The sequence below is a fragment of the Mustela lutreola genome, chromosome 9 (genome assembly GCF_030435805.1).
Source record: "Mustela lutreola isolate mMusLut2 chromosome 9, mMusLut2.pri, whole genome shotgun sequence".
Taxonomy (NCBI): Eukaryota; Metazoa; Chordata; class Mammalia; order Carnivora; family Mustelidae; genus Mustela; species Mustela lutreola.
The window spans coordinates 23,900,139-23,927,221 of record NC_081298.1 but is presented as its reverse complement, the minus strand read 5'-3'; the positions used below and the strand labels follow the sequence as shown (position 1 = coordinate 23,927,221).

General features: G+C 42.9%; 2 protein-coding genes across 10 annotated transcripts in view; both read left to right on the top strand.

Annotated features, from left to right (window-relative positions):
• The window catches only part of ITCH (itchy E3 ubiquitin protein ligase), a 136,807-nt gene extending 133,207 nt beyond the window's left edge, over nt 1-3,600 (top strand). For 7 of the 8 annotated variants that reach the window (XM_059133475.1, XM_059133472.1, XM_059133473.1 and 4 more), the window contains one exon: nt 943-3,600. In XM_059133475.1, coding sequence (XP_058989458.1) covers nt 943-1,042 — 100 coding nt within the window. In that variant the 3' untranslated portion in view covers nt 1,043-3,600. Of the gene's footprint in view, nt 1-922 lie in introns of all 8 variants that reach the window. The other variant, XM_059133478.1, reaches the window with a different exon arrangement.
• A 3,297-nt stretch (nt 3,601-6,897) lies between these two features.
• DYNLRB1 (dynein light chain roadblock-type 1) lies at nt 6,898-26,443 on the top strand. Of its 2 annotated transcripts, none has more exons than XM_059133480.1 (4): nt 6,898-7,053; nt 16,223-16,298; nt 22,266-22,433; nt 26,084-26,443. In XM_059133480.1, exons 1-4 carry the CDS (start codon nt 7,051-7,053, stop codon nt 26,125-26,127), a joined length of 291 nt encoding a protein of 96 aa, XP_058989463.1. In that variant the 5' UTR covers nt 6,898-7,050; the 3' UTR covers nt 26,128-26,443. The 2 variants fall into 2 exon arrangements, with proteins under 2 accessions (XP_058989463.1, XP_058989464.1); XM_059133481.1 differs by lacking the exon at nt 6,898-7,053 and adding an exon at nt 7,248-7,408.
• Nucleotides 26,444-27,083: the final 640 nt, after the last annotated feature.

Genomic DNA, 27,083 nt, shown 5'->3' with positions numbered 1-27,083 from the left:
AGCCCCAAATTAGAAGATGCCCTTTAAGACCTCACAGGTAAGAATAGGACAAGAAATTCAGTAGGACTAGAATATTAGATACTAAAGCAGAAAATTGTTTCTTAAAGTAGTACACAGTCCCTGACTTAAGATGGTTTGACTTTAAGATTTCTTGACTGACTTTATGATGGTGTGAAAATAATATGCATTTGGTAGAAACTGTACTTCGAATTTTTAATTTCATCTTTTCTTTGGCTAGCAATATATGTATGATATTCCCTCATGATGCTGGGCAATGGTAGTGAATTGTGTCTCCCATTCAGCCAGCAGTCATGAGGATAAACAACCAGTGTATTTAAACCAGTCTATATCCATACAACTATTCTGTTTTTCACTTTGAGTACATTATTCAATAAATTACATGATATTCAACAATTTATTATAAAATAGGTTTTATGTTCAATAATTGTGCCCAGCTATAGGCTAATGAAGGTTTTCTTAACACATTTAAGGTAGGCTAAGTTACGATATTTGGCAGGTTAGATTTATTAAAATGCATTTTTTACTTACGATACTTTTAACTATCATAGGGTTTATCCACATGTAACTCATGTCAGAGAAGATCTGTACTTAAAACCTATATTTACTGTCTAGCCCTCCACAGAAAAAGTTTGCTGGTCACTAATCTAGATTAAGGAGAGTATGAGAGGACTAACTCTTGCCCCTGTGTTGTATAAACACTTGTTCTTCATTCTACCCTAAAAGGTAAATATTGTTACTCCCATGCTACCAAAGAAGAAACCAAAATTGAGAAAGGTAAAAGCAATGTTCAAAGGCCCAGTGACAGAGCTGGGATTTGAACTCATTTTTACCTGACTTTAAAACCAGTGTTGTTATATACTACACTGCTCATATGATTCTTTGTATATTTCCTTTTCTCAAGCTAACAATTCTTACTTTTAGTTTTAATCGCCTGGACCTGCCACCCTACAAGAGCTATGAGCAACTGAAGGAAAAGCTGTTATTTGCCATTGAAGAAACAGAAGGATTTGGACAAGAGTAACTTCCAAGAACTTGTGCCACCAAAGGACAAGAACTTAATTGCAACGTCTGTCCTTTTCCTTCTCTGCTTGTTGCACATCTTGTTGTAAAATTGGGCTGTGACTGTTTAGAGAGTTATTTGAGTGTAAGTAAATTAATGTTATCATTGAGATTTATCTCCCAGTGATTCTGGATTTCTACGTAATATTTCCAGAAATCAGATCTGCAAATGACTAGTCAAATCTTACTTAACATGAGATTTAACACAGCAATGAAATCTGCCTTGTCTTATTCCACTAGATTGTTACCTTAACAATTTTGTATATGTGTGTCAAAAGTCTCACTTGGAAGTAGATTTTTTTCATTTAGAGATTTCTGCAGATATTCAGGGACGTCCCTTGGTAAATGAAATATTAAGACCTTAAGCCTCTTGGTAAGAGGTATTTATTAAAAGTGCAAACTCAGCCCAGCTTCTGGGGATGTGAGTGAACTTCTGGCTTGTGCTCTCCCTCTCATTTCAGCCTGGCCTGACTGTTGTTTTTCCTTTCCGGAGCATGAATTCATGCATCATTTTGCTGGTATCGTTGGAAAGTGATACAAGACTCTTGCATCGGTCTACAAAGTAGTTTGGTTACTTTGAATTCAGGGAGAAGTTGGTCCCAGCCTGCAAATGACCCTATAACTTTCTTCATTTGGAAGTTTGTTTTAATTGCCTTGCAAATACTAAACTTTACAAACAATATTAACACTGTGCTTCCTTCACGGTCGTTTTATAAAAGCTTAATCTAGAATTGGAATTAATTTGGATAAATTCATCAAAGGCCATCATTGACAATTTTTGTATGTTCCTATATATAAATTGTATCTATAATTTCATCATAATCCAGCAACTTCAGTTATATTTAATTATTGCTAAGGAGTTCAAGTTATAACTAGAGTACTTTACACCCAAAGAAAGAGGTCAGTGAAACATTCTCTAAATTACATTTTCATTAGGGAGGGAGAGCTGTGGTACTGGCTAAATAGAAGGGAGTAATACATTTACTAGCAATACATTTCTAGTAACCACAGAAATGTATTCTCTGTATGAATTAAAAGTCTTCAAACTTATCATTTCTCTCACACCTTGGAATAGTCTTTTCCATTCTTGACATTGTCTGAATTGGATACTCTCTCACTCCTAAAAATTTTAACAGGCTTTCCTTTTTATCCCCTATGACTATTTAATTTCATCCTGCTCCATTAGTATCTGATTAGTGCACTTTTGAACATCTCTGTAGTTAATTATTTTAACTTGGCCTAACTTAGACTCTGTCAGGAAGGCTGCTGTTAGGGATTTGACTTTATGGATAGTGGGATGAATCCTCAGTCAAATGAGAGCCCATCACAGCTAAACCCTGAGGACAGCCTCATAATTCGTGAAACAGGACTTTAGCAGGTTTCAGTAGCATAACATGAACAAGTAGCACTGAGCCAAAAATAAGCAGAGTAGCAAACCCCTGTTCCATATGGAAGGAAAATGGTTTTTCTTTGTCCCTAACTACTCTTACATCCTGGAACAACAACAAAAACATTTTTAAACTTGTGTACCTGTGCTCTAAAACACTGCCATCATAAAGCAGACTTAAGTGAGTTAAAGGGTTGCCTCATCTAGAAATTGTCAGTGTAAAGGGGGAGATTAGGTTCTCCCCAACCCTATCTTTATTTTGTTTTTTATTCCATATACTCCAGGAAATGTATGGTCTCTAAAAGCCCTAGTTGTTTCCAAAGTAGGGACTCTGCCTTTTTGTTGGTAGGGGGAAAATGCTATTGCTTTGTCTTACAGAGCGAATGTCTGCCAACTACCCATTCATTATATAAATCTGAACTTTGGTAATATATGGCTGTGGAGATTAAGCCTTCTATAAAGACTTACCATGGAGGTGAATTCTCATTAAAATGTAGTTATCTACAATATTTACTAGAGATTTATGAGATTAAATTAAATAATGTAAGAAAGTAGACCTTTTTTTGTTCTACATAATGCTTGATGATTCATTTAGGGACCTAGAAATATTGTGTGAAAATGTATAAATATCACCCAAAAGGCTTTCTGCCCTATATTTTTAAAATACAGAATAGTTATATTTGAAGTAGCCCTGGCCCTAGTTCTATAGGGCTTGGCTATTTAATATTTTTATGGAAGAAACGTTTAGTTCTGGAAAAGGTAAATGCTTGTATATATTTTTGCAGCCTGGGATCTCCCTTACTCCATTTCTTCCTTAATTTAAGTGGCCACATGTATATGTCTTCCCTGCTGTGTTAGGAAAATGGGGGCTGGATATCCCAAGAATCAGAGGTTATATAAAAATACTACAGATAGACAGCAAACATAAATACCTACCAAATGCTATTTTAAATTTTGGTCCAAACTGAACATTTGGAAATAGATTTATTGTAAGTGTTCAATTAGAGCGATTTCTTAAATCTGAACTAAATTGCTTTTAGAGTCCTTTTTCTTTGTAAGCATTGTAAATGCTAATAAACCCTGTTAATTTTTTTTACTGCATGTTATGTTGAAATAAAAACAAAGTAAAATGAGCAATTGCCTTATTCTTCTGCTCTTTTGGGTAATTGGGGAAGGCAGCATTTCACAGCCTGGGTCAGGAGGGAAGGATCTCACTTGTTATCAGAGTGGTTTAAAACTGATCCAGCAGCTCATAACAATAAATTCCTGCTCTGTCTTTTATGATCTTGTATCAGAGTGCAGAAGAATATAATTTCATAAGACTTACAATAACTCTATTTAAAATTCAGGTATTTTTTATCAAGAGATTGACATCAATGTCAGTGGATCGGAAATTTAAGTGAAAAATTACTCACTTGCCCACAAAGATCTCATCCTAAATGAATTATTTCAGTCAAGCCCACTCTGCCACTTTTTATCTGGTTAATAATCTAAAACGTTATCAGGGGTGACTCATGGGGTTATTAGACTTACTCTATTTCTACACCCTCCTTGTTTTGGATATAATTCCATCTGAACTCCTTTAGGTTAATTACTTCTATTTAATATTGTTGGTATCTCCAGCCCCCCCCTTATTTTTTGTTTTTCTCTTATTAGAGTTATATACAAAAGTATTTGTATATATGGTATGCTTTCATTTACTAAAAACTAGGAATGGCAGCACTGGATTGTATATTACTGTATTGGAGTTCCTTTGTTTCCTTGAACTGTAACTTCAAATACTCAGGTAACTCTACAAATATCACAGGGAGTCAAGTGCTCTTATAAAAGTCCTTCAAGGGGCTGCCTCACTTGCATTTCCTTAAAAGATGTAAGACTGCATTTATAATTAAACTTTTTTGGTCCTTTATTTGCACACTGTTCTGTTAGTTTGAGTAGGGAGGTTTTCCCTAACTACAGTGAAGCCTTCTTTCTTTCTATATGATTGAATCATATGGATTTCTGCCTCTCTGCTTTTCTGAGTGGGCAGGTTATAACCTGTCTGTACTGTGGAGTGGGTAGAAAAAACTGGAAAGACCTACTGGGATGAGACTGGATTTGTCCCCTATGTTGAAGAGAACAAAAATGAAGACATCTGCTTTTCTAAGACAACTAAAGTTGCTCTAAAACAGGACCCCAGCATGGGTTCTGAGTAGACAACCATCAGTTCGTTACCAAGATTAACCTCAAAATGCTGTCCTACTCTCCAGCTTCAGTGGACCTTTTTCTTGTTAAGAAACCATGCTCTCATTTAAAATAGAATCAGCAGTGAGAGGCTAAGGGGATTTGTTTTGTTTTTTGGTTTCGTTTTTAATGCTGAACTAACAGTGAGTAGAGGACAGAAACTGCAGTTCCTTCCCAGGTCCTGAGAAGTAGACCCTATCCTGCTTAATGTTTCAAATAAGCAGCTAGAATGATCTGGTTTCAGTGTGGCTGAGAAAAGGGATGGGGGGAACTGATCTCTCCCAGCATATAGAAATTTTCCGTGGGAAGTAGTTGTTCTTACATTTGGCTTCTGGCCCCAAACCATACAAAACAACTTCAAACAAGACTAGCTGTGGCCAACTGACCCTGTTATCTGGACTTTTAGGAAATGTCTCCTATTGCATAGCTCTAGAACAGAAATTGCTGTCACTCCCAGCCTATTTCAATTATCAAGTCTGTTTGTCTGTAGGGCTCCTCTGTGGCCAGGACATTTGCGCACAGGATTCCATGATCATCTTGCTATTTGGCTAGGAGAAGAGGGTCTTTAGTAAAGACCTCAGAAGGACAGTGTTTGTCCCTTATTAACAGGTTCCCATTAAGCAAAGTTCTGTGGGCAAGAGGGTTTCCTCAAGGCACCCTACAGAACAGGACCTTGAGAATTTGCAGTCATACCTACAAATCACTGAAAACACTCATACTGTTATTTTTCCTCATGTAATTCAGACCTGCTCTTCTGTCTTCCCCATCCTAGCAACCAATACCACACCTATATTCACTTAGTCCCAGGACAACTATCAACATTTATTACTATGTCCCAATCTTGGTTAGATATGCCACATGTAACTGTCAGTTAGTCTTCCTGGCCACTTTCAGGGATGATTATTTCTATTTTACAGATAGTAAAATGGAGGCTCAAAGTGATGAACTTGAGGCCATTCAGTGGCAAGAGTACAAACTGGAATTCTGGATTGTGACTCCAAAGCCTGCCTGCCTGCCTGCACATTTACATTCTATTAATAGTAATGTTAACCTTGAACCTCTGATTAAGATGGTGTCTGCCCAGTTTTCTCACTTTAAAGTCGCTACTGGATTCTCTTTACATCCAGACGCCCCTGGAGGAGCACATCCTTCCCTAAGGGAGAGAGGCTACAGTGGAATGAAAAATTGGACTTAGATTATCTGGGTTGAATTGAGGAACCTCCCAGGAATGTGACCTTAAGCCAGTCAAATGAAATTTCCTCAGTACTAGAAAGTTTACTGACAGACCTGTTCCTCTCCCCTTACAAGGGCCTAAATAATTCGTTCCTTGCTGATAAATTGCTTTCTTTCTTTTTTTTTTTTTTTTATTTTTTAAGATTTTATTTATTTATTTAACAGAGATCACAAGTAGGCAGAGAGAGGAGGAAGCAGGCTCCCCGCTGAGCAGAGAGCCCAATGCGGGACTCGATTCCAGGACCCTGAGATCGTGACCAGAGCAGAAGGCAGAGGCCTAACCCACCCAGGCGCCCCAAATTGCTTTTCTTTTTTATGCCCCCATCTGTAAAAGCCTTTGTATAGCTCAGTAGAGCTTCCCTCTATTTACTTAGATGCCGGATTCATCACTCGTGTTTATAAAGCCAATTCGAGCTTCGAATTTACGCCATCAAATTTTGTTTTCTAACAAAGGCAAAAGAACAAAAAATAGGACAAGAGGAAGGCTCCCCCCTTTTAAGTGAGAAAATAAGGGAACACAAAGATGTAAAGTGGTTTCTTCAAGGTAACCCAGAAATGAGGCTGAACTCAAGAGTCCTAAACCGCCATACTTCCAAGCTAGCCCTGTCCACTCTATCTGAGAATCTGCCTGGAATATTCCCAAAGTGTTCGCTCTAGTGACCCCAGAGACGCATGACTCCGGTCCCACTACCCGACTTTACTGTGCTTTGGGTGCATTTTGGCACCGCGCCTCATTTTTGCCTTAATGAGGGTGCAAAAGGGGTCTCAGCAACCCCCCACCTCGCCTTCGTATTCGCCCACTACCGTCCACCCAGGACTTCGAGAGCCAACTCAGACCTCGATTGAGTTGAAATCCTCTTCTGACACCAATAACAAGCATCTTTCGGCACAGAAGGAGTTGTGAATTTCCCACAGCTGAAAAGCCCCTCTGCTTTTCACTTTCGGACAGCGCCTGGTAAATTCCCTACAAGCCCTGGGGAGGCTAAGACCCGCCTGTCCGCTCGTGCTATACTCGCTCCTGATAGGCTGCCAGAGCTGTCCGTCTTGACAGGGTGTGTGCGCAGGCGCGGAGAGGCACCGGGACTGGATAGAGTGCCGGCGTCGCGGAGCTACCCGTCCGTTTAGAGATGGTGAGTGTCCTCCTGGAGTTCGCGGCTAGCGGCCGGAAGATGGCCGAGCACGGCCGCCCACCACCCTGCGCCTGGCCTTCCATCCTCCGGAGATGTCTCAGAGTGCCGGCCTGGGAATCCGCGGGGCTGGGCGTGGTTGGGCCGGAGCTGACCAGAGGGCGGAACCCGGGCGGTGCAGGCCTCTATACCCGGATTGAGGGGACAGCGGGGACCGAGGTGGGGCTCCCGGATCCCGCTGCCCCTTGCCCGGAAGCAGGAGCTCGGGCCTCGGCGAGGGTCTGACGGAGATGCGGAGGCCGGCCCACAGGCTCCTGCATCCTAGCGTCCCGGGCCTTGTTGCGCGATAACAATAATGGTAATGTTTCCTGGGAGCTTTATTTGTGTCAATCACTGCTAAGCGCTTTCCGTACCTTGGCTCTCCTCACCCCAGCTCTTTGAGGTAGGTGCAACCATTATCCCCATTTGACATACGTGGAGTCTGAAGCCGAGTCAAATTAAATGCCTGGCCTCAGGAAATGGCGGAGGTTGATTTGAACCCAGGAAGCTTGACTGACGCCTTTCTGTGCCTGTGGTTCTTTCGAGCGTCTGGAACTTGGTGCATGAATCAGAAATTGGTGCATGAATCAGAAATGAATCAGGCATCCCAAAGCCTTGCTGGCAGGAACTTTATGTCTTTGGCTCTTTATGCCTTTGTAGGTTTGTTTTCCTGTGGTTTTTATCCTGCCTACTTGTAGAAAGCTTGAAGAGACTTCTGAAATGTTAAGGCCAAAATCTTATTTTAAAATGTAAAGCCCACAATAAAAATGGCAAAGGAAAAAGGGACAGTGCCATGACCTAGAGGCAAACATTTGTAATTAGAAGACATAGCCTAATCTTTCGGTCCTCAGTTTTCACTTTATATAGTTTAGTTCCTACTGAATGTACAGTTGTGGACTCTGCTTTTTTCATTTATTATTACACCACAAAGAATGTGTTAACATCACTAAAAACATGTAGTAATTACTTCGAATATATGTAACCTCATCTTTCACATCACTTTTTTTTTTTTAATTGATTTTATTCATTTGACAGAGATCACAAGTAGGCACAGAAGCAAGCAGAGAGAGAGGTAGAAGCAGGCTCCCCGCTGAGCAGAGAGCTGGATACCGGGCTCCATCCCAGGACTCATGACCTGAACTGAAGGCAGAGGTTTTAACCCACTGAGCCACCCAGGCGCCCCTCACATAACTTTTTAAAGTGTAAAAAAAAGTAACCTGCACACAGTAAGAAAAAATAATCTGAAGGGATCTGAATGAAAAATAAATCTCCCACCCCTGATTCTCAGCTCAGTCACCAGAGTTGAAAGTTAGTTTCTTATACCTCTACATGCAAATACAGTTATGTGTATGCTCCCTCATCTTCTGACACAAATGGTAGCTTATTGAAACCAGTACCATTATACTGTGTTTTTACTTATAGAAGCAGAACATATTTAGATGCACATTTTAAACAATTCAAATAGTTTCAAAGTAATGTAGAAAGTGCATGTGGTCCCCATGTCACTCCCCTATGATAAATGACTGTTGGCAGTTGGGTGTGTTTCCTCCTGGATTTGATTAGTGCATAAGCACATTCACATATAAGCTGTTTATTACATGACACTAGAACATTTATGTTTCTAGGTATTAAGTTTACTTTAGGCTATACATAGGAAGAGATAGCTCTTTCTAGAGCTTACTCTAGTCACCTAAAAATACCAAACATTTTTCCATGGCAGTATATACAAATCTTCATTCTGTATAATATTCCATTGCAGTAAATACATTTAGGTGACTTACAGTTTTTCATTCTAGACAGTGCTGCAGTGACTATTGTCTTTTTTTTTTTTAAGATTTATTTATTTGAAAGAGAGAATGCAAGTGAGGGGAAGGGGCAGAGGGAGAGAGAATTCTCAAGTAGACCCCACTCAGGATAGAGCTGGATTCTGGTCTCCATCCCAGGGCCCTGAGATAATGACATGACCCGAAATCAAGAGTCAGACACTTTTACTGAGTCACCCAGGCACCCCTGCAGTTAACTGTTGTCTGTGTGTGTGTGTGTTCATGCTAGTGTCTATGTAGGATATAGGGTGGATTCCTAGAAGTGTTACTTCTGGCATGCATATTTTATAGTTTGGTAGAAACTGCCAGATTGACCTTCAGAATGGTGATATAAAAATCATCCATAACACTGTCTAGTTTTACTTCACCACAAAACTATTTCCTTTTTTTAAAAGATTTTATTTATTTATTTATTTATTTGGCAGAGAGAGATCAAAAGAAGGCAGAGAGGCAGGCAGAGGGGGAGGGGGAGGCAGGCTCCCTGCTGAGCAGAGAGCCCAATGCCTGGCCTGATCCCAGGACCCCAAGATCATGACCTAAGCCAAAGGCAGAGGTTTTAACCCACTGAGCCACCCAAGCGCCCCTACACAAAACTATTCTCATCTGATGATTGCTACATCATCTTTGTGATCTGTCATTTTTAATGACTACATAATAGTAAAATAGCTGTACCATAATTTGCGAAGCCATTCCCCTGGTGTACATTTGGGTTGCTTCTAGTTCTTCATTAGTTGAGATAATGCTGTGATGAGTACTTCTGTATGTGTAGAATTTATTTTTCTTTTTTAAAAAAATTATTAGATTATTTCCTTAGGAAAAATCCTCAGGGAAAAAATCTTCTGAGGCCAAGGGACCAGAACTTACAGGTCTTGCAGTAGTGTTGTTCTGTCACTTTCCCAAAAGGTCGAATTGCCTTTGTACCAGCTTTGCCATAACTGCTAGATTTAAAATCACTTCATCATTGCTACAATTTTTCATTTTTTAAGGAATGAAATGAAATGTCTCTTATTTTTCAGGAAACCGTGAACATTTTTCTATATGTTTGTAATTTCTCTTAGGTATATTTTCTACTAGTATCCTTTTTGCCCACTTAACTTTTAGACTATTTTTCTTTTTTTTTTTAAGATTTTATTTATTTGAGAGAGAAGGTGAAAGAGAGCAAGAGATCATGAGTAGGAGGGAAGGGTAGAGGGAGAAGTAAACTCTCCACTGAACAGGAAGCCTGATACAGGCCTTGATCCCAGGACTGTGGGATCATGACCTGACCTGAAGGCAGATGCTTAACCGACTGAGCCACCCAGGTGCCTCCAGACTTTATTTTTCTTAATCATTTTGTGTCATGTTTTGGAATTACTCTTTTGTTATATTAGATGCAGATTTTTTTTTGTTGTTTTGATTCATTTTTATTTTATACAAAGTATAATGTTTATGCTTAGGAGTCAGATTGGTCAGTTTCTTTGCGAATCATTTGCTTCTGATGATTATCATTCCTCTTATGCTGAACCAATAAATAATCCTGCTTATACTGCTACTTGTTTTTCCATCTGTCAGCAGCATGTACCTGGGAACTGAAGAACCTGAAAGGCTTGTTTCTTGCCTGATGCAGACACCATGTTAGTGTTACCTACAACCCAGAATGCAGAATATACCAGTTGGGCTCTCTCTAGGAGCAGGACAGGAAGTTGGAGATGTGAGCCAACCCTGGGGGACTGCATATCCACTCAGGCAGATCTGGGACCAGTTGGCTAGCTCGGCAGGAACGACAAACGTTGATCTAGAGCTGGCAATACTTGGATGCCTGCCTAGGACTGTCCTTTCCTATCTGTAAATGTCCCTGTTGCTACTTGTGGCTTTTTGGTAACATTAGTTTTTCTTCTTGGCTCTTTTAGGGCTGAACTTGAGGCTTGTTTAAAGCAGTTTCTCCTGAACCCAGATCAGTAGCTGGTGCTTTGCTCTCCTGGAGACCCCTCTCTAGACCTCATGATCCCCAACTCACCCAGGCTTAGCCCCATCCTATGGGTTGGGATCATGTTGGAAAAGACTATTCTCTAGTCTTAGAGAAAACTATTTTTTATATTTAATTATATACTTGACCAAAGTCTAATATTTCTAACATACAAAAGTTTTTTAAAATCAGTAGATATGTGGAAAAATCTAAAGACTTAAAAATGAGAGATGTAAACAATGTTTCATTTCAATTTCACCGATAAGTCTTAAAAATTAAAGAAAAGTTGACTTTCTGTTACATGATTTTCACCTATCAAAAAACATTGGCAGTACTAGCCCTCTCCATTCTTTAAACATGCCAAACTTGTTTCCACTTCACTGCCTTTGCTTTCAGTCCTTTGCCTGGAGTGCTTTCTTTCTCCTAATTTAGTTCTTTGCTTGAAGATTACAGCCTCAGGTGTTCCAGACCACACTAGCTAAAGTATATTCCTCTGCCCCCAGCCCTGTCCCTGTACCCTTCAAGAATCATGGTTACTTGTTTTTTGAATGTGTTTTCACCATCAGCCATCCAAAAAATAAATAAATAGAAAGAAAGAAATATCTTGGGGCACCTGGGTGGCTCAGTCAGTTAAGCGCCTGCTTTCAGCTCAGGTCATGATTCCAGTGTTCTGGAATCAAACACATCTGAGCAGGGAGCCTGCTACTCCCTCTTCCTCTGCCCCTCTGCTTCTGTTTTCTCTCTCTCTCTCTCTCTCACACACACACACACACACACACACATACACACACACACTTGTGCTTATTCTTTCTCAATTTAATAAACAAAAATCTTAAAAAAGAAAAATGTCTCTTCACCAGAATGTTAGCTCCCCATGACAGGGACCTCATCAGTTGTGATCAGAGGCATATTCATCTCTTCTTTTGACCTGCTGTGTGTCTTCAGGCAAAACTTCTCATTTCTGAATCTCCATTTCCTCATTGTAAAATGGAGATCCTACTAACCATGGAAGGTTCAAATGAGAGAAAGGTGTCTGAAAACATTCATCCCAATATCTGACTTATAGCAGGTATTGAGCAGGTTAATATATAATTGTATGTCCTCCCTTTCTTGTGTGTGTTTTCTTAAAGCAGCCAAGTCTTGGTCGAGGTTAAATATAGGATCACCTAAACCCCAGCTCTTTTTTACCCTGGGTACTGTAAGGCCTTGCCCCCCCCCCACTTGAAAAGGTTGATTTTTGTAAAACATGGTTGTAGAAATGCTTTTTATTTGTTCCTTAAGTATTTACTGAGTCTATACTGTGCCAGGTAGTGGGGCTCTAAAGTTGGGGTTCTTGTTCCTGGGGTGCTTTGGGTCTAGAGCAAAACAGATAGCTACATCCCAATGTATGTCCTGTGAAGGCAGGGTGAAGGGTACCCAGGAGAGGGGAGAAGGTCTCCCACAGAAGACTCATGAGCTGCATCCAAAGAGTCGGGAATTAGTTACATCAAGCAGTGAGTGCAGGAGTGAAGGTTGCTTCCTTCAGAGGGAGCAGTACTTGTTCAGACGGCTCAGGCAGGCTGTGCTTGCCCCCTACAGTCTGTTCTCCACAGAGCAACCAGACCCATTGTTTTGAAACATCAGATCTTGTCACTCCTCACCTCAAAACCTGCTAGTGGCTCCCCATATCATCCCCATTAAAAACCAAAGTCATTGCTGTGGTCTACCAGACCCACTGAAATCTAATCTGACCCTGGCCACCTCTGTCATCTGGCCGCCTGCTGCTCACTGCACTTCAACCACACTGGCTCCTTTGAGCCCTGAAATATGTTAACCTTGGGGCTCTTGTACTTGCTCTTTATGCGGTTTGGAATGCTCTCCTTAGAAATCCACATTAGCTCCCTCATTTTCTTCATTCAGATCTCTACAGCTTTCACCTTGGTGAGGTCTTCTCTGACCACCTTATTTAAAATTGCCTGCCTGGGTGGCTCAGTTGGTTAGGCCTCTGCCTTCAGCTCAGGCCATGGTCTCAGGGTCCTGGGATTGAACCCAACATCGGGCTCCTGCTCAGCCTGGAGTCTGTTTCTCCCTCTGCCCCTCCCCCAACTTGTGCACACATTTTCTCTCTCTCTCAAATAAATAAACTATTTTTAAAAGAATTGCCATCAGCCCCTTAATTCCAGATACCATTTCCCTACTGTATCCGACTTTATATTTTACTTGTTTAATGTCTGCCCCTTCCCCTAGGTCAGCTTCATGAGGGCAAGGGGTTTGTTTGTTTGTTTGTTTGTTTGTTTTTAGATTTTGTTCATTATAGCAGCTCAGGCCTAAAACAATGTCTGGCATATAGAAGGCATCCATATACCTGACGTAGGGCTGAAATGAATAGGAGTTAAGAAGTATTCATCTCTTTCATTTCAGCTATACTTTCTAGCCTCCAGGGAATATTTCAGACCTCTATTCTGACACCTTTGGTTTTAGCTTTCTTTCTCTTTCCTAGGTTGATTGAACATTGAGCTGTCAATGTTGAGCATGTCAGAGCCCTACAGTATCCCCATATTAGAGATCTCTTTCTTGGATACACAGAGAAGGGTTAAAAAAATGTTTGGATTTGGTGGATTTTTTTTTTTTTTTCAGTTTGTTCATTTATTTTAGAGGAGAGAGAGCACGAGTTAGGGGAGGAGGAAAGGAAGAGGGAGAAAATCTCAAGCGGCTCTGTGTTAACTTACGGAGCCTGACGCAGGGCTCAGCCCCATGACCCTGAGATCATGACCTAAACCAAAACCAAGAGGCAGATGTTTAACCAACTGAGCTAACCAGGCACCCCAAAAAAATGTCTTTAATTTTATTTTTTTTTTAAGATTTTATTTATTTATTTATTTATTTATTTATTTATTTTTAAAGATTTTATTTATTTATTTGACAGAGAGAAATTACAAGTACACTGAAAGGCAGGCAGAGAGAGAGAGAAGGAAGCAGGCTCCCTGCTGAGCAGAGAGCCCAATGCGGGACTCGATCCCAGGACCCCGAGATCATGACCTGAGCCGAAGGCAGCGGCTTAACCCACCGAGCCACCCAGGCGCCCCGTTAAGATTTTATTTATTTATTTGACAGATCATAAGTAGGCAGAGAGGCAGGCAGAGAGAAAGGGAAGCAGACCCCTCCCCGAGCAGAGAGCCTGTTATGGGGCTTAATCCCAGGACACCAGGATCATGACCTGAGCTGAAGGCAGAGGCTTTAACCCACTGAGCCACCCAGGCGCCCCCCCCAAAGATGTTTTTAAATAGAAACAATGTAATGGAATAAAAAGAGGCTGTTTTGGGGGCGCCTGGGTGGCTCAGTGGGTTAAGCCGCTGCCTTCGGCTCAGGTCATGATCTCAGGGTCCTGGGATCGAGTCCCGCATCAGGCTCTCTGCTCAGTGGGGAGCCTGCTTCCTCCTCTCTCTCTCTGCCTGCCTCTCTGCCTACTTGTGATCTCCCTCTGTCAAATAAATAAATAAAATCTTAAAAAAAAAAAAAAAAAGAGGCTGTTTTGGAAAAGAAAAAAAGAAAGAAAAAAGAAAATCTTATCTACAATTCCCTGCGTTCAATGTGGCTTTTATTTTTTTCAGAGTCCTAGCTTGCTTGTTTTCACGTGGGTGCCCTCATCAAGCACTTTATTTTTGCATTTAGCTGTTTTCACTTAATGTTATATCATGAACTTTTTGTGGTGATATATTCTGATTACCATTGTTAATATGTATATTATATTCCTATGAAGAGAAGTCTATAATTGAATTGACTTTTCTCCTAATTATTGGGCACTTTGGGCTCTTTCTGTATTTTGCAACTGCAGTTGTCACAGCAGCAAACATCTTGCTGTATTCTTTTAAGTTATTTCCTTAGGATGAGTTTCAGGAAAGTTACCAGGTCAGATGGAGTACTGTGTAAAACTGACCACTATTGTACTTCACCCCCCCTCTCCAAAATAGCATTTAATAGCAGCTCGGTGAAAGTCTGGAGTGAATTATGACCTCATACATTCATGACCCGCTGTATTATACTCCCGTCCACAGAGCTAGCCCTGTCCTTTTACTCAGTCTCCAGATTTATGACGTGTTAGGCTATTTGCCATCTCATAGGAGGAACTTGTTTGCTCTTCTCTCCAGCATTTCAGTATTCTTATATCATTGGGGAGTGGGTGGTAGTGACTGGATTGTCAGCTTTTTTCCTACTAGAAAAACAGTAATTCGTTGTGCTCTCTCCATCACTGTTTAGGAGCTCCTCCCCTCCAGGCCTACTCATTAGCCCTTGGGGGTGGGGAACTACTTCCTTTAGGTTGGTTGATGGCATCTGTTTTGAACATAGTCTGACTCACCCTTTGAGTAGCTTCTGCCTGGATTCTGGGCTGGTCTGGAAGGGGCCTCCTAAGAACAAGCACACTTTAAGGCCAGTTTCCATCCACAGAGTTAGGCCTAGTTCAGTTAAGAAGCTTTTTATTGAGCACCTGTTGTGCAGAGCATTGTAGAAACTCTAAGTAAACCAGTACCTAATGCATTCCTAGAGAGGTACAGTCCAAGAGTTTGGGGAGTCAGAACCGGGCAAAGACTCCAGAGTTGGGGATCAGTAAAAGCTTCATGGAAGAGGTAATGCCTTAAATGGCCTAGAAGAATTTATTGGGTTTCCTTGTTAGGGTAAAAAAGATTTGGAGATAAGGAGGTATAGGTGTGAAGATGGAGAGTTGAAGGAAGGGTAGAAGAGATGGCCGTGATAATAACATAAAAGGCCTGGCATGATAGGGTGAGGGCCCAAATGCCATGTGCTAGTTTCTGGAGAATCAGGATTAATGAGCCCCTTCCCCAGGCATATTTTCTGTGTCTATGTACCATGTGTCACACTGTCTCAGATGCTAGCTTACTAAGTCACCGAGTTTATCCTCGTGGAGTCATTTTCTTCCTTTGGAATATTTTCATTTGTGCTGTTTGGGCCACGAATGACAATTTAGTCTCCTTCCTAGTAGACACCGCTGTTTAGGTTTTTTCAAATCATTGGAGTCTGGTTCCCCCAGTGTTCCAAATATGAGAGTCATGGATGTGTCTGTTCTCCCAAGAATGGTATTTATATTCTGCTCCCAAATAGCTAAGCCGGGAGGGGTAATAGTGCCTAGTGGGCAAAGAGCCAGGAGTAGCCACACCCCATGCCGGGGTTTGTAACAGATGGTTTAAACCCTAGGGATGACCTAGGGACCACTCCAAACAGGCCTGGGGAGCTTTGAGGAGGTGCCATGTGCCTGGGTGTTACTTGTTTGTTATTGGAAGACAAATATGTGATTAATCAGCCAGGAGTGTGAGGGAGTCAGTCCACTCTTCCTGGCCCCTCCTAACCTGGGTCTTGTTCTCTCTGGCAGGCAGAGGTGGAGGAGACACTGAAGCGACTTCAGAGCCAGAAGGGAGTACAGGGCATCATCGTGGTGAACACAGAAGGTACACCCTCCCTTTGGCCATGACCTGCTCATAGGCAGACCCCAAGGAAACAGCCCAAACTTAGCCTGACACTTATTATTTACTAAGCCCCTTCACGTACAGAATCTAATTTGTATCCTCTTTTAAGCACTTCCAGTGTCCTAGCACTATTACTGGAATTCCAAAGTTTAAAAAAGGAAAAATTCACTCAATTCCACTGCCCTGACAGATCATACTTTTGACTGTGCCATGCTTTTCTAGCCCTTGCCGAGGTATATCTTTTCTTGGTCATAATTATTATAGTTGTTATTCTTTTGCATATGTTCGCTCATGAGCTTGTTTTCTGGCTTTTTTTGTCATGATTTACATAAGCAAAATTTTTAATTGCCAGTACAATGTTTATCAGCCATCCACCATTTATATGGTTTCTAATTTTTTTGTTTTTTTAAGTAAACTCTACACTCAGCCTAGGGCTCAAACCCACAACCCCGAAATCAGGAGTTGCACAGTCTACCCACTGAGCCAGGCCAGGTGCCCCTGTTTCAATTTTTTCACTAGATAATACTCTGGTCAACTTCTTAATGCCTATAGCTTTTTCCTCCTTTGGGGAGGTGGTGGGGGAGGGGGTTGTGCGGAGTGCAGAGGGAGAAAGAGAATTCTAAGCAGGTTCCATGCCCAGCACTGAGCCCATTGTGGGGCTCGATCTCACAAACCTGAGATCATGACCTCAGCTGAAATCAACAGTTGGATGCTTAACTGACTGAGTTACCCAGGCGCCTCTCCCTCCTTTTCTATACATTATTTCATCAACTAGAAGAGTACGGATACTAATATTCCCAAACTGCAGTAGACATGGTGAAGAAAAGAACTAACATTTATCAAACACTTGTTCTGTGCCAGGCTGCAAGCCATTGCTTTACAAACATTTTGTTTCATTTATTCCATAAAGCAGCCCTGTTGTCTCCATTTTGCAGTAGAGAGAACAGAGTCTAGAAATTTAATTGATTTTCCTGCCATTACAGAACCAAGATTGCAGGGGTGCCTGGGTGGCTCAGTGGGTTAACCTTCTGCCTCTGGCTCAGGTCATGATCTCAGGGTCATGGGATCCAACCCCGCTTTGGGATCTCTGCTCAGCAGGGAGCCTGCTTCCCCCCTCTCTCTCTCTGCCTATTTGTGATCTCTCTCTCTGTCAAATAAAGAAATAAAATCTTAAAAAAAAAAAAAAAAAGAACCAACATTTCATGCTAAGTCTGTCTGAATGCACTTGTGCTCTCTCCCACACTGTACTGTGAAGAAACAGAGAGTAGCTGTTGGTCTGTAGCCCAGTCAATGCTTAGGGTCACCCAGCTGGCCTCCCCCATTCTCTAGTGCAGTGCATTTAGTGAACTCTGATTTAAGAGCTCTGTGTGTATGTGATGTCATTCTAGTCCTTGTTTTTAGAAAGGCAGACTTCTCAATAATTCCTACTTATAGAGCAGAATGAAAGTCATTAAGGGTGAAAAAGTTGAAGTGACATGTCCTTAGTTAGAATGTTATTTTCCAAGTTGTCCGACTCCGGCCAGCCCAAATCTAGGCAGCGCACAGCGCATGCTCCCCAGCTTTGTCAAACTCTAATTATGCCATGTGGTCAAAGCAGGCAACAGGTTTGGGGTCCTCAGGACACTGTGGAGGCAGGAGCAAGTTCCAGCTGGGGTCTGCCACTGCTCAGCTAGAGGGCCTGGGGCTTCCTCTTCCCTTCTTCAGACCTCAGCTGCCATAAGTGGAGTGATTGATCTGGGTAATCTCTTTTAGCTGCTTCTTACTCCCAGATCTGAAAGACTATTTGTATATCTCCTAGAGAGACTATCTTCTCAGACTGGGCATTTTTTCACCCCACATGGGGGAGGATTAGACCTCCATCAGTATTTGGAAGTCACAGGCTTCAGTTTTGCTTTAAAACTGCCCCCAAACTTGAGCTTTTTCATTAGAATATAGCACCAACTGCTTACCTTTTGGATACTGATGGGCACTTCTTTTTTATACACTAATGTGGCAGTATTGCCCAGTGGGTAAGAATATAGAATGTGGAACCAGACTGCCTAGGTTTGAATCCTGGCTCTACTTAATTTTTATCAGCTGTGTGATCTTAGGCTAGTCACTTAACCTCTCTGTTCCAGTTTCCTTTTAAGGAAAGCTTTTAGAACAGTACCTGATGTAATGCCATATTGCAAGTATTTATTTTTAATTTGTATCCCACTACAGAGCTCCCACTTTCGTCTCTCATTTACATTTCACACCATGACCCTGCAAGGCAGGAGTATTGCCCATTTTTCAATTTTAGTATATGTGCTGCTGAAGCGAGCACTGCCCATTTTTCGATAAGAAACCTAGGGCTGAGAGAAATTGGGTGACATGTTCAAGGTCACCCACTTCTGGCTATCGGTCATCAGAACTCACTGCTCTATAGGGCCTTTAAGCTCTCTGGAAGCTTCCATGAAGGATGATTAGGGATTTTAATCTATTAGCCCCTCTAGGGCTTTCATACCCAAATGATTCAGCTCACTGCCTTTTCCTGCAGGATGCATTTCCTAACCACTCCAGCCCCGAGTGACTGCTTTTGCTCCTGAACTAATGACATACCCTTATCCCAATCACTTACCAACCACCTGCCACTGCCTTTTGACATCTTTGCCTTGGCCAAATTTAAATGAAGTTTCATAGTAAAAATGTGAATTTTAAGTGGAATTACCAAAAACTTAAGGACTACTCCATTCCATTTGTACCTCTTCAGACCGCTTCCATCTTTTTTCTTTTTTTTTTTTTTTTTTATTTATCTGACAGAGATCACAAGTAGGCAGAGAGGCAAGCAGAGAGAGAGGAGGAAGCAGGCTCCCTGCAGAGCAGAGAGCCCGATGTGGGGCTCGATCCCAGGACCCTGGGATCATGACCTGAGCCGAAAGCAGAGGCTTATCCCACTGAGCCACCCAGGTGCCCCCAGACCGCTTCTATCTTGTGCTGTACCCACATGGGGCAACATAAAAGACTCAACTTGTAAGCTTCGAGGGCAGAGATTTGTCTCTTGTGTTCACTGCTGTATCCCTAGCACCTAGAACAATGTTGACACGTAGTAGGTGCTTAACAAATACAGTAGTCCCCCCTTATCCATGGGGGGTACATTCCAAAACCCCCAGTGAATGCCTGAAAACAGGATGGTACTCAACCCTATGTGTACTATGGTTTTTCCTATATGTACATACTTATGATAAAGTTAAATGTATAAATAAAGCACAAGAAGAGATGAAGAACAAAACTAATAATAAACAGTTATGACAATATACTATAATAAAAGTTATGTGAATGTGGTCTCTCAAAATACCTTATTATATGGTATTCACCCTTCTTGTAATGACGTGCGATCCTAAAATTTCCTATGTGATGAAATGAAGTCAGGTGAATGACCTAGGCATTGTGAGACAACAGTAGGCTACTGTTGACCTGATCAAGAGAATCATCTGCTTCCACATCAGAGTTGATGCAGGTAACTGAAGCCATGGAAAGTGAAACCACAGATAATGCGGGGGATTACTGCCTCTGTTAAATATTGTTAATGTTTTTTACTGTTGATTAATAATGAATCTGGGTTTGGTGGGAGCACCTGGCTGTACAACCTTGGTCTTGACGGATCTAAGCCCCAAGTTAGAAATCATGCTCCCTAGTAACCAGCTACTTCTGCAGGCTGCATAGTCCACATTTGTGAAGGCACAAGCTTGGAGGAGGTGACCTAATTGTTCGGCTGTCTGTGTGGTGTCCCCAGCTCTGACATCCTGTGAATCTGGACTTGATCTCTTGTCCTTATTTGAAATGCTCTCCGGTTTTGGTCCCACCTCCTCACTACTTCAGTGTTTGTAGTTTTTTTTGTTTGTTTTTTTGTTTGTTTGTTTGTTTTGCTTTTTAAAGTGAGCTGACAAGTGTTTAGCTTCTGGTCTCATTTGTACACCTGTCACTTAGTAGAAATGTGATCAGACTCATGACAGTATTTGAACTGCTGAAGGAGCCCTTGAGAGCACTTATTTATCATCTGCAATAAATGCTTAGTGAAGTCTCTTTAAGGACAATGGTGAGCAAATCAGACCTGGTCCTGCTCACTTCCATAATGGTGTGATATCAAACTCCAGAGGAAACAGCTCTGAAGAAAAATTGGGTGGGTGGTAGAGTGGGGGCATTGACCACATCTGGAGGTGGGTAGATCCACCAGAAAATGGACACCTGAGGGACCAGTGGGAATTATGAGAGAATCGGGAAGGAAGGAAAGTCCCAGGCAGAGGGACCTGAGAAAAGATGGCCTTGTGGTATAGAAGAAGAGAAGGTTAAGAGTTTTGATCATCCAGACTTCGCCAGGCCTTGACATTGGCCCCTCAAGTTACCTGGGGGATGGAATTTATTTTGTACTGATGTTGGTAACAAGCCAACATTACATTTGTACTCTTGCTAAACATTCTTAAATGGATTAGCTGTATTTAATCCTCACAGCACAAGCATTATTTTACAGATGAAGAAACAGAGGCTTGAGAGGTTAACTCACTTGTGTAAGGCCACATAGCCACCCCAAGGGATAGAGCTAGGGTGTAAGTCCAGGTCATCAGATTTCAGAATTCCTACTCAGTCATCACCGTGGCTGCTCATACTGCCATCCTTAGGAAGATTCTGCTATGGAGTAAAGCTTCAGGGGGCCCTGGTGGGCACATTGTTGCCATCTAGGACCCAGTAGCAGCCCTAGTGACCTAGTTGTCTTGTCGCTTAAAGGCAAATGGTCACTAGTCTGTCTTCATGACTTCACTTGGCTCAGAACAGCCTCTGGCTCAGCTGCTTCTCTTGCCCACACTCATGTTCCTATGCCCTAAGAAGACAAGATTGGGCCAGTTTCTTGCCACCTGTGAGTAGGCCTGAGGGTGATTGCCTTTGGCCAGTCCTTAAGCTGGTCACTTACGGGCCAGACCAGCAGGGTCATGGGCCCCCATATCTGGCCACTTATGTGTGAGGAGTCATTTGTGCCACATTTATCACAAATACCTGTTAGCGTTGGGCACTTAAGGCTTCCTCCGTGGAACCTTCTGCTGATATGTCACAGTGATTCATAGGCACCTGATGATTAAGTTGTGTCCTGAGTTCGCTCAGGCTGAGCCCCATTTTTCACCTCCATGATGATAGGTACTGACTAGTAAGGGAGGTCCTTTTAATAGTTCATTGAAAGGAAACAATCTTCAAAACAGAAAAAGCTTGGTACACAATGGTGTTCATGGCACTGTAATTAAGTTAAAAAAAAAAAAAAAAAATCCAGCCTATGTCCCAACAATAAAGGAATGATTAATTCTGTGGAATGGCCAGTTGTGGGCTATTTGAAAGCAATAGCAATGCTGTTTACCAGTCTATACACGGACAGAGAAACACACTTTAATTTGAGGGACACGATCATGTGTGTGGACGGACATGTGTTTATAACTGGGCCCTAAACCTCCCTTGGTGGGAACTAGAGCAAAGCACCTAGGGATGGTAGTGTCTTGACACAGGCGACCTTTTTTCCTTCTTCCTACTTTTCAGTATTTACAAATTCACAAGAGCTGTCCTCTTTATTCAGGTTCTAAGTATTCTGAATGACAGTCTCCCCTTTTATTGCTGGAAGCCAGTCAAGACAGTGCAGCCCTGTGGAAGGAGCCCAGCAGTGGAGCCAACAGGCCCGCATTTGAATCCTAGCCCCACTGCTTCTGTGCTGTGTGAAGGCTCAGCGCTTCTGTTGCCTCACTGGCAAGTGAAGATGGTGATTCCACTGCCAGAGTAATTCCAGGGACTGGTGCTGCCATGCTGAAAGTGCTCAGCGCTGTGCCTGCCAAGCCCTCAGTAAATAGTGGCATTGGTTATTAATTGCTGGTCCAGTACTCTTAAGGGTGTGGGGTTGGGAGCTGGGCAGAATGGGGCTCCAGCTTCCTACTCATTCCCTTGCTCTCCCCTCAGGCATTCCCATCAAGAGCACCATGGACAACCCCACCACCACACAGTATGCCAACCTCATGCACAACTTCATCTTGAAGGCCCGGAGCACCGTGCGTGAAATTGACCCCCAGAATGACCTCACCTTCCTTCGAATTCGCTCCAAGAAAAATGAAATTATGGTTGCACCAGGTAAGAGGTCTTCCACATTCCTGCTTGGGAGCAGACTGTCCCAGCATATTGTGGGTAGCTTATTGGGACAACTTGGCACATTGGTGTCCCCATAGTTGCCATTGTGAGCCTGAAGAATTGAAGGTACAGAGTTGATTGCCTCACTGCCTAGCTAGTCTCTGGCTGGCATCCCCAACACATACTTATGCACTGTGACTCTCCTAGGCCACAGAGGGGAATCGTGGTCTCATGGAACAAAGAAGAAGGTGTGGTTAGGTCTTCCCAGAAAAGGGGACATTTGAGCTGAATCTAGAAGGCACAGGAAAGAGTGTAACCAAGTTGGAGGGATGGGAAAACGATGTTTGAAAGAAAAAGAATTCGGTGATTTGAAACCAAAGCACAAGACAAAAATACCATATGGTCATTTTATCCTTGAAAAAGTATTAAATTGCCCACTACTAAAGTGTAGTCCTGTCTCTCTGGGCCCTGTATGGCCAGCTTTTCCTCCAGTGTTGGAACAAATTGCTGCTTTTGTTTCTTCTCGTGCAGTGCTTGGCCTGTGTTTACGAGCTGTGTAGGGGGTGTCTGGGTGGCTCAGTGGGTTATGATCTCAAGGTCTGCCTTCAGCTCAGGTCATGATCTCAAGGTCCTGGGATCGAGCTCCGCATGGGGCTCTGTGCTCAGCAGGGAGCCTGCTTCTCCCCCCGCCCCCCCCCCCGCCCGCCTGCGTCTCTGCCTACTTGTGATCTCTCTGTCAAAAAAAATAAATGAAATCTTGAGGGGGGTGGAAGCCGTGTAGTACGAACTATACCTGTCTTTAGGTCTTAGGACCATTCGCAGGATGATGAAATGCGCCTCCTGGGAGGAGCCTGCAAGGACTGGGCCACAGAAGGGCACATCAGGGCCACCTGTCGTGGCCTGTATTACCTCACTCACAGACTGGAGTGAGGTGGACAGATTAATTGTCTAGGACTATTTTTATATTATTACTTCTGCTCCTCCCCCTCTCTTTCTTTGGCTGGGCCACGAAGTTCAGTGTGCCTATGGTGACACAGGTGGGCTGCAGCACAGCTCGTCTAGCCCATCAGAATATGTGTGGGAAGGAATGAGGGTGAGATGTTTGGTCCATTATCGAAGAGGCATCAGACACCAAACTTAGCTGTATGGACTTGACCCTGTGATGGTTTTTAAGCCAGGAGGCAACATGATTGTCTTTGGGGCCCGGATGAAGGAGGGTGATAGGGAGGCTGTGGATGCTGAGTGTCCTTGGACTTGGCAACACAGATGAAGAGGAAGCTGGCTGCAGAATTCTGGGGTCATTTGTTGGGGCACCCACCCCAGTAGCAGGGCAGTGTTGGTTCTCTGCCTCAGGCTTGTTCTGACCTCCCTGGCTGCTTAGAAGGATACAAAGAGGAGAACCATTGACCCAGTCACAGGGGCTCACAGTTTCTGGATTTTGGTGCCAGAACTCTTGTGGGCAGGGGCCACTGTCCAGAGCCTCTGAAGCATTAGGACTAGATGGCTTTGGGATTTCCACAGAGCTCAAGTCCCACGGGGATGGCCCCCAGCATAGAACAGGCCTAGTTGCTGCATGTTGAGGTGGGTCCTTATGGTACTATAATTAGCATTCCACACCACGGGAACAACTTGGAAGAGCCCTGCCCAGGAAGGAAGTCCAGTATCCCTTTCTTCCCACCTAATCTTTCTGGCTGATCAAAGTAAGAAGCTGCTTCCCTGACCACAAATAGCAACAGTTAGTTTCAGACAGTTTGGTCCACTGCATATGTGCCAGTTTTCACCCCATCCTGGCCCAGAACAGCCTGTGCGAAAAGACGTTTTAAGACAGACTTTTGATTTTCATTTGTTAACCTCACTAATACAAAGCCAAGTTAATACAGCATGATCAAGCTTTAATACTCTGCCTCCCACAAAGCACTTGGAGTGATGTTATTGAATTTAGAGCTTGATACTTGGAAGAAAAGACACTAGTATTGCTAATTGTGTCTGTTTTATTGGTGGCTTGTTAATTATTTCTACTTTTATTTGTAAGTGATTTTAACTTACACAGATTGCTTAGCCCTGAAACTCTTAGTCATATAAAATCTGTTTCTTCCTATCTGCAACAGCCTGTCATCATGGGAAGAAGCAAACTTTAGGTTTGAATCCGCACACACAAAGCAGACAAGGCCAAGGTCCTGCCGTTTCTCCCCTCTTCAGCAGAGGGCAGACCAGAGGTGTGCGGAGCATCTGGGTCTAACCCAGCTGGCTGCCCAGTCCTGCGTTTTTGCTCTGGCTTGGGCAACCTCTCTGAGCTTCAGTGAGGTGGAAAACACTAGTGTCTGTCTCATGGAGTGATTTACTGAGGCACCATATGAGAAGCGATTGGCCCAGGACTGGGCACATGGGAGCCTTAATAAATGTTTGTAGTTTAAGTGGGCCAAGTTTGAAATGCTCTGCTTCTCCAATCTCTACTAAAATAAATGAAAAGCAACCTTAACTTAGTGGCTGTCCCAGAACCTGCAGCATCAGCATTACCTGGGAACTTGTTAAAAATGTAAACTCTTGGGGCGCCTGGGTGGCTCAGTGGGTTAAAGCCTCTGCCTTCGGCTCAGGTCATGATCCCAGGGTCCTGGGATCGAGCCCCAAATTGGGCTCTCTGCTCAGCAGGGAGTCTGCTTCCCCCTTTCTCTGCCTGCCTCTCTGCCTACTTGTGATCTCTGTCTGTCAAATAAATAAATAAAATCTTTAAAAAAAAAAAAAAGTAAATTCTTTTAACTATACTGTAATTAAAACTAAAAACTTGTTTAGGGGATACCTGGTTGGCTTAGTAAGAGGAGCATGTGATTCTTGATCTTGGGGCTGTGAGTTTGAGCCCCACATTGGCTGTATCGAGAAATATGTAAATAAATAAATAAATAAACAAAACTTTAAAAGAGTAAATGCAAATTTAAAAATAAAAACTTAATTTAAAAAAACCCAATTTCTTCGGCTGTACTCCAGACCTACTGAATCCAAAGGGCTAGGGGCGGGGCCCAGTAGTGTTTGTTTTGAGCCCAGACCCTAGGAAATTCATGTGCCCTCTAGTTTGAGAATCACTGCCGTAGGCCATTCATTTAAATTCTCTGAATCTGGGACGCCTGGGTGGCTCAGTTGGTTAAGCAGCTGCCTTCGGCTCGGGTCATGATCCCAGCGTCCTGGGATCGAGTCCCACATCGGGCTCCTTGCTCAGCGGGGAGCCTGCTTCTCCCTCTGCCTCTGCCTGCCATTCTGTCTGCCTGTGTTCGCTCTCTCCCCCTCTCTCTCTCTGATAAATAAATAAAATCTTAAAAAAAAAAAAATAAAAAATAAAAAATAAATTCTCTGAATCTGAGTTTTCCTACCCAGAAAGCAGGCATGATACTCCTACCTCCCTGTTCATATGGTAGCATGAATATTAGAAAAGGGGGGGTGCTGCGGGCCGAGGCTGCGGGGTGGGAGGGGCTTCGCTTTCCCGGCAGCCACAGGGCGGCAGCCACCTTGGGAAGCTTGCAAGTTCATCTTCTGTTTTCCCAACAGTTGGAAGTAGCCTGAGCATTGATGCTTTTTATGTTCCTCTCCCCTTTTATGGTTGGTCATTTTAATTTTAATTTTAATGATGTAATGATTTATTTTTTCGTTTTTCTCTTTTGCAGATAAAGACTATTTCCTGATTGTGATTCAGAATCCAACTGAATAAGCCACTCTCTTGGCTTCCTGCGTCATTCCTTAATTTAATAGCCCCCAAGAATAATAATGTTAATCATGTCAACCTGACTGGCAGGTGGAAATCACCTTAGGGCCTCCTTAGAGGATGCGCCAGTGCTCAGTCATCAGAGGCATCCCTCTGCTGGCCGGTCACCCTTGAATTCTTGGGAGGGCCTTCTTTCCTCACGTCCAGATCTCGGAGCAAGAGCTTTGAGCAGCCCACACCCTGCTTCCTTCTGACCTTCAGTTCACTTTATCACCCTTGGAAAAGGCTGTTTTTGTTTAACTAAAAATAACTGAAATGCTTACCCTGCTGTGTGTCTTTAAATACTAGGTTGAAAAAAGGCCTCTCTCCCTCCCTCTCTTTCTGTGTAATCGTGTGGTCTAAAGGCTGAGCCCCACTGCTGCCTCCAGCCCCCATGGCAGATGGTATTTGCGGTTCAGAGAGGCCTGCTTCCTACTGCACCTGTGGCCACACTTGCTGAGCAGAGTCCGGTTTGTGATCGGTATCCTGGTTTCGGGGCCTCTAGTCCCTAGCCGCCGCTCTTATCGTTTCCCACTCCCGCCAGTGTTTTTGAAAGATTTTTTTTTTTTTTTTCTGCTACACTGCACCAGGGATCGGAAAGGAGTGATATTGGTTGAGAACCCAGAATGCACCAGCGTGTTATATACCTTGACTCATATCATCCTGAAGACAGTGTTAAAGTTGTATTAAAGACGAGGAAACAGGTCTAGAGAATGACTTAACCAAAGTTTCACAACTGTGGCAGTCTCTGACTCCAGAAGCTCTTTTTTTTCTGCACCTTCTTCTCGGAATTCCCCGATGGTCCCCTTTATGAGTGAGCTCATAAACAGATAGACATGTGCCTTCCTTCCCTTAGACTCGAGGTGGGTGGTCCCAGAACATAACTGCTACTCTGTGAGGCCGTAGGCCATCTGTCATCCTGT

Excerpts from the sequence above, each read along its gene's own strand:
- DYNLRB1 (XM_059133480.1), top strand. Across the intron at positions 16,299-22,265 it reads CATCGTGGTGAACACAGAAG|GCATTCCCATCAAGAGCACC; the intron begins GTACACCCTCCC and ends CTCTCCCCTCAG. Across the intron at positions 22,434-26,083 it reads TGAAATTATGGTTGCACCAG|ATAAAGACTATTTCCTGATT; the intron begins GTAAGAGGTCTT and ends TCTCTTTTGCAG.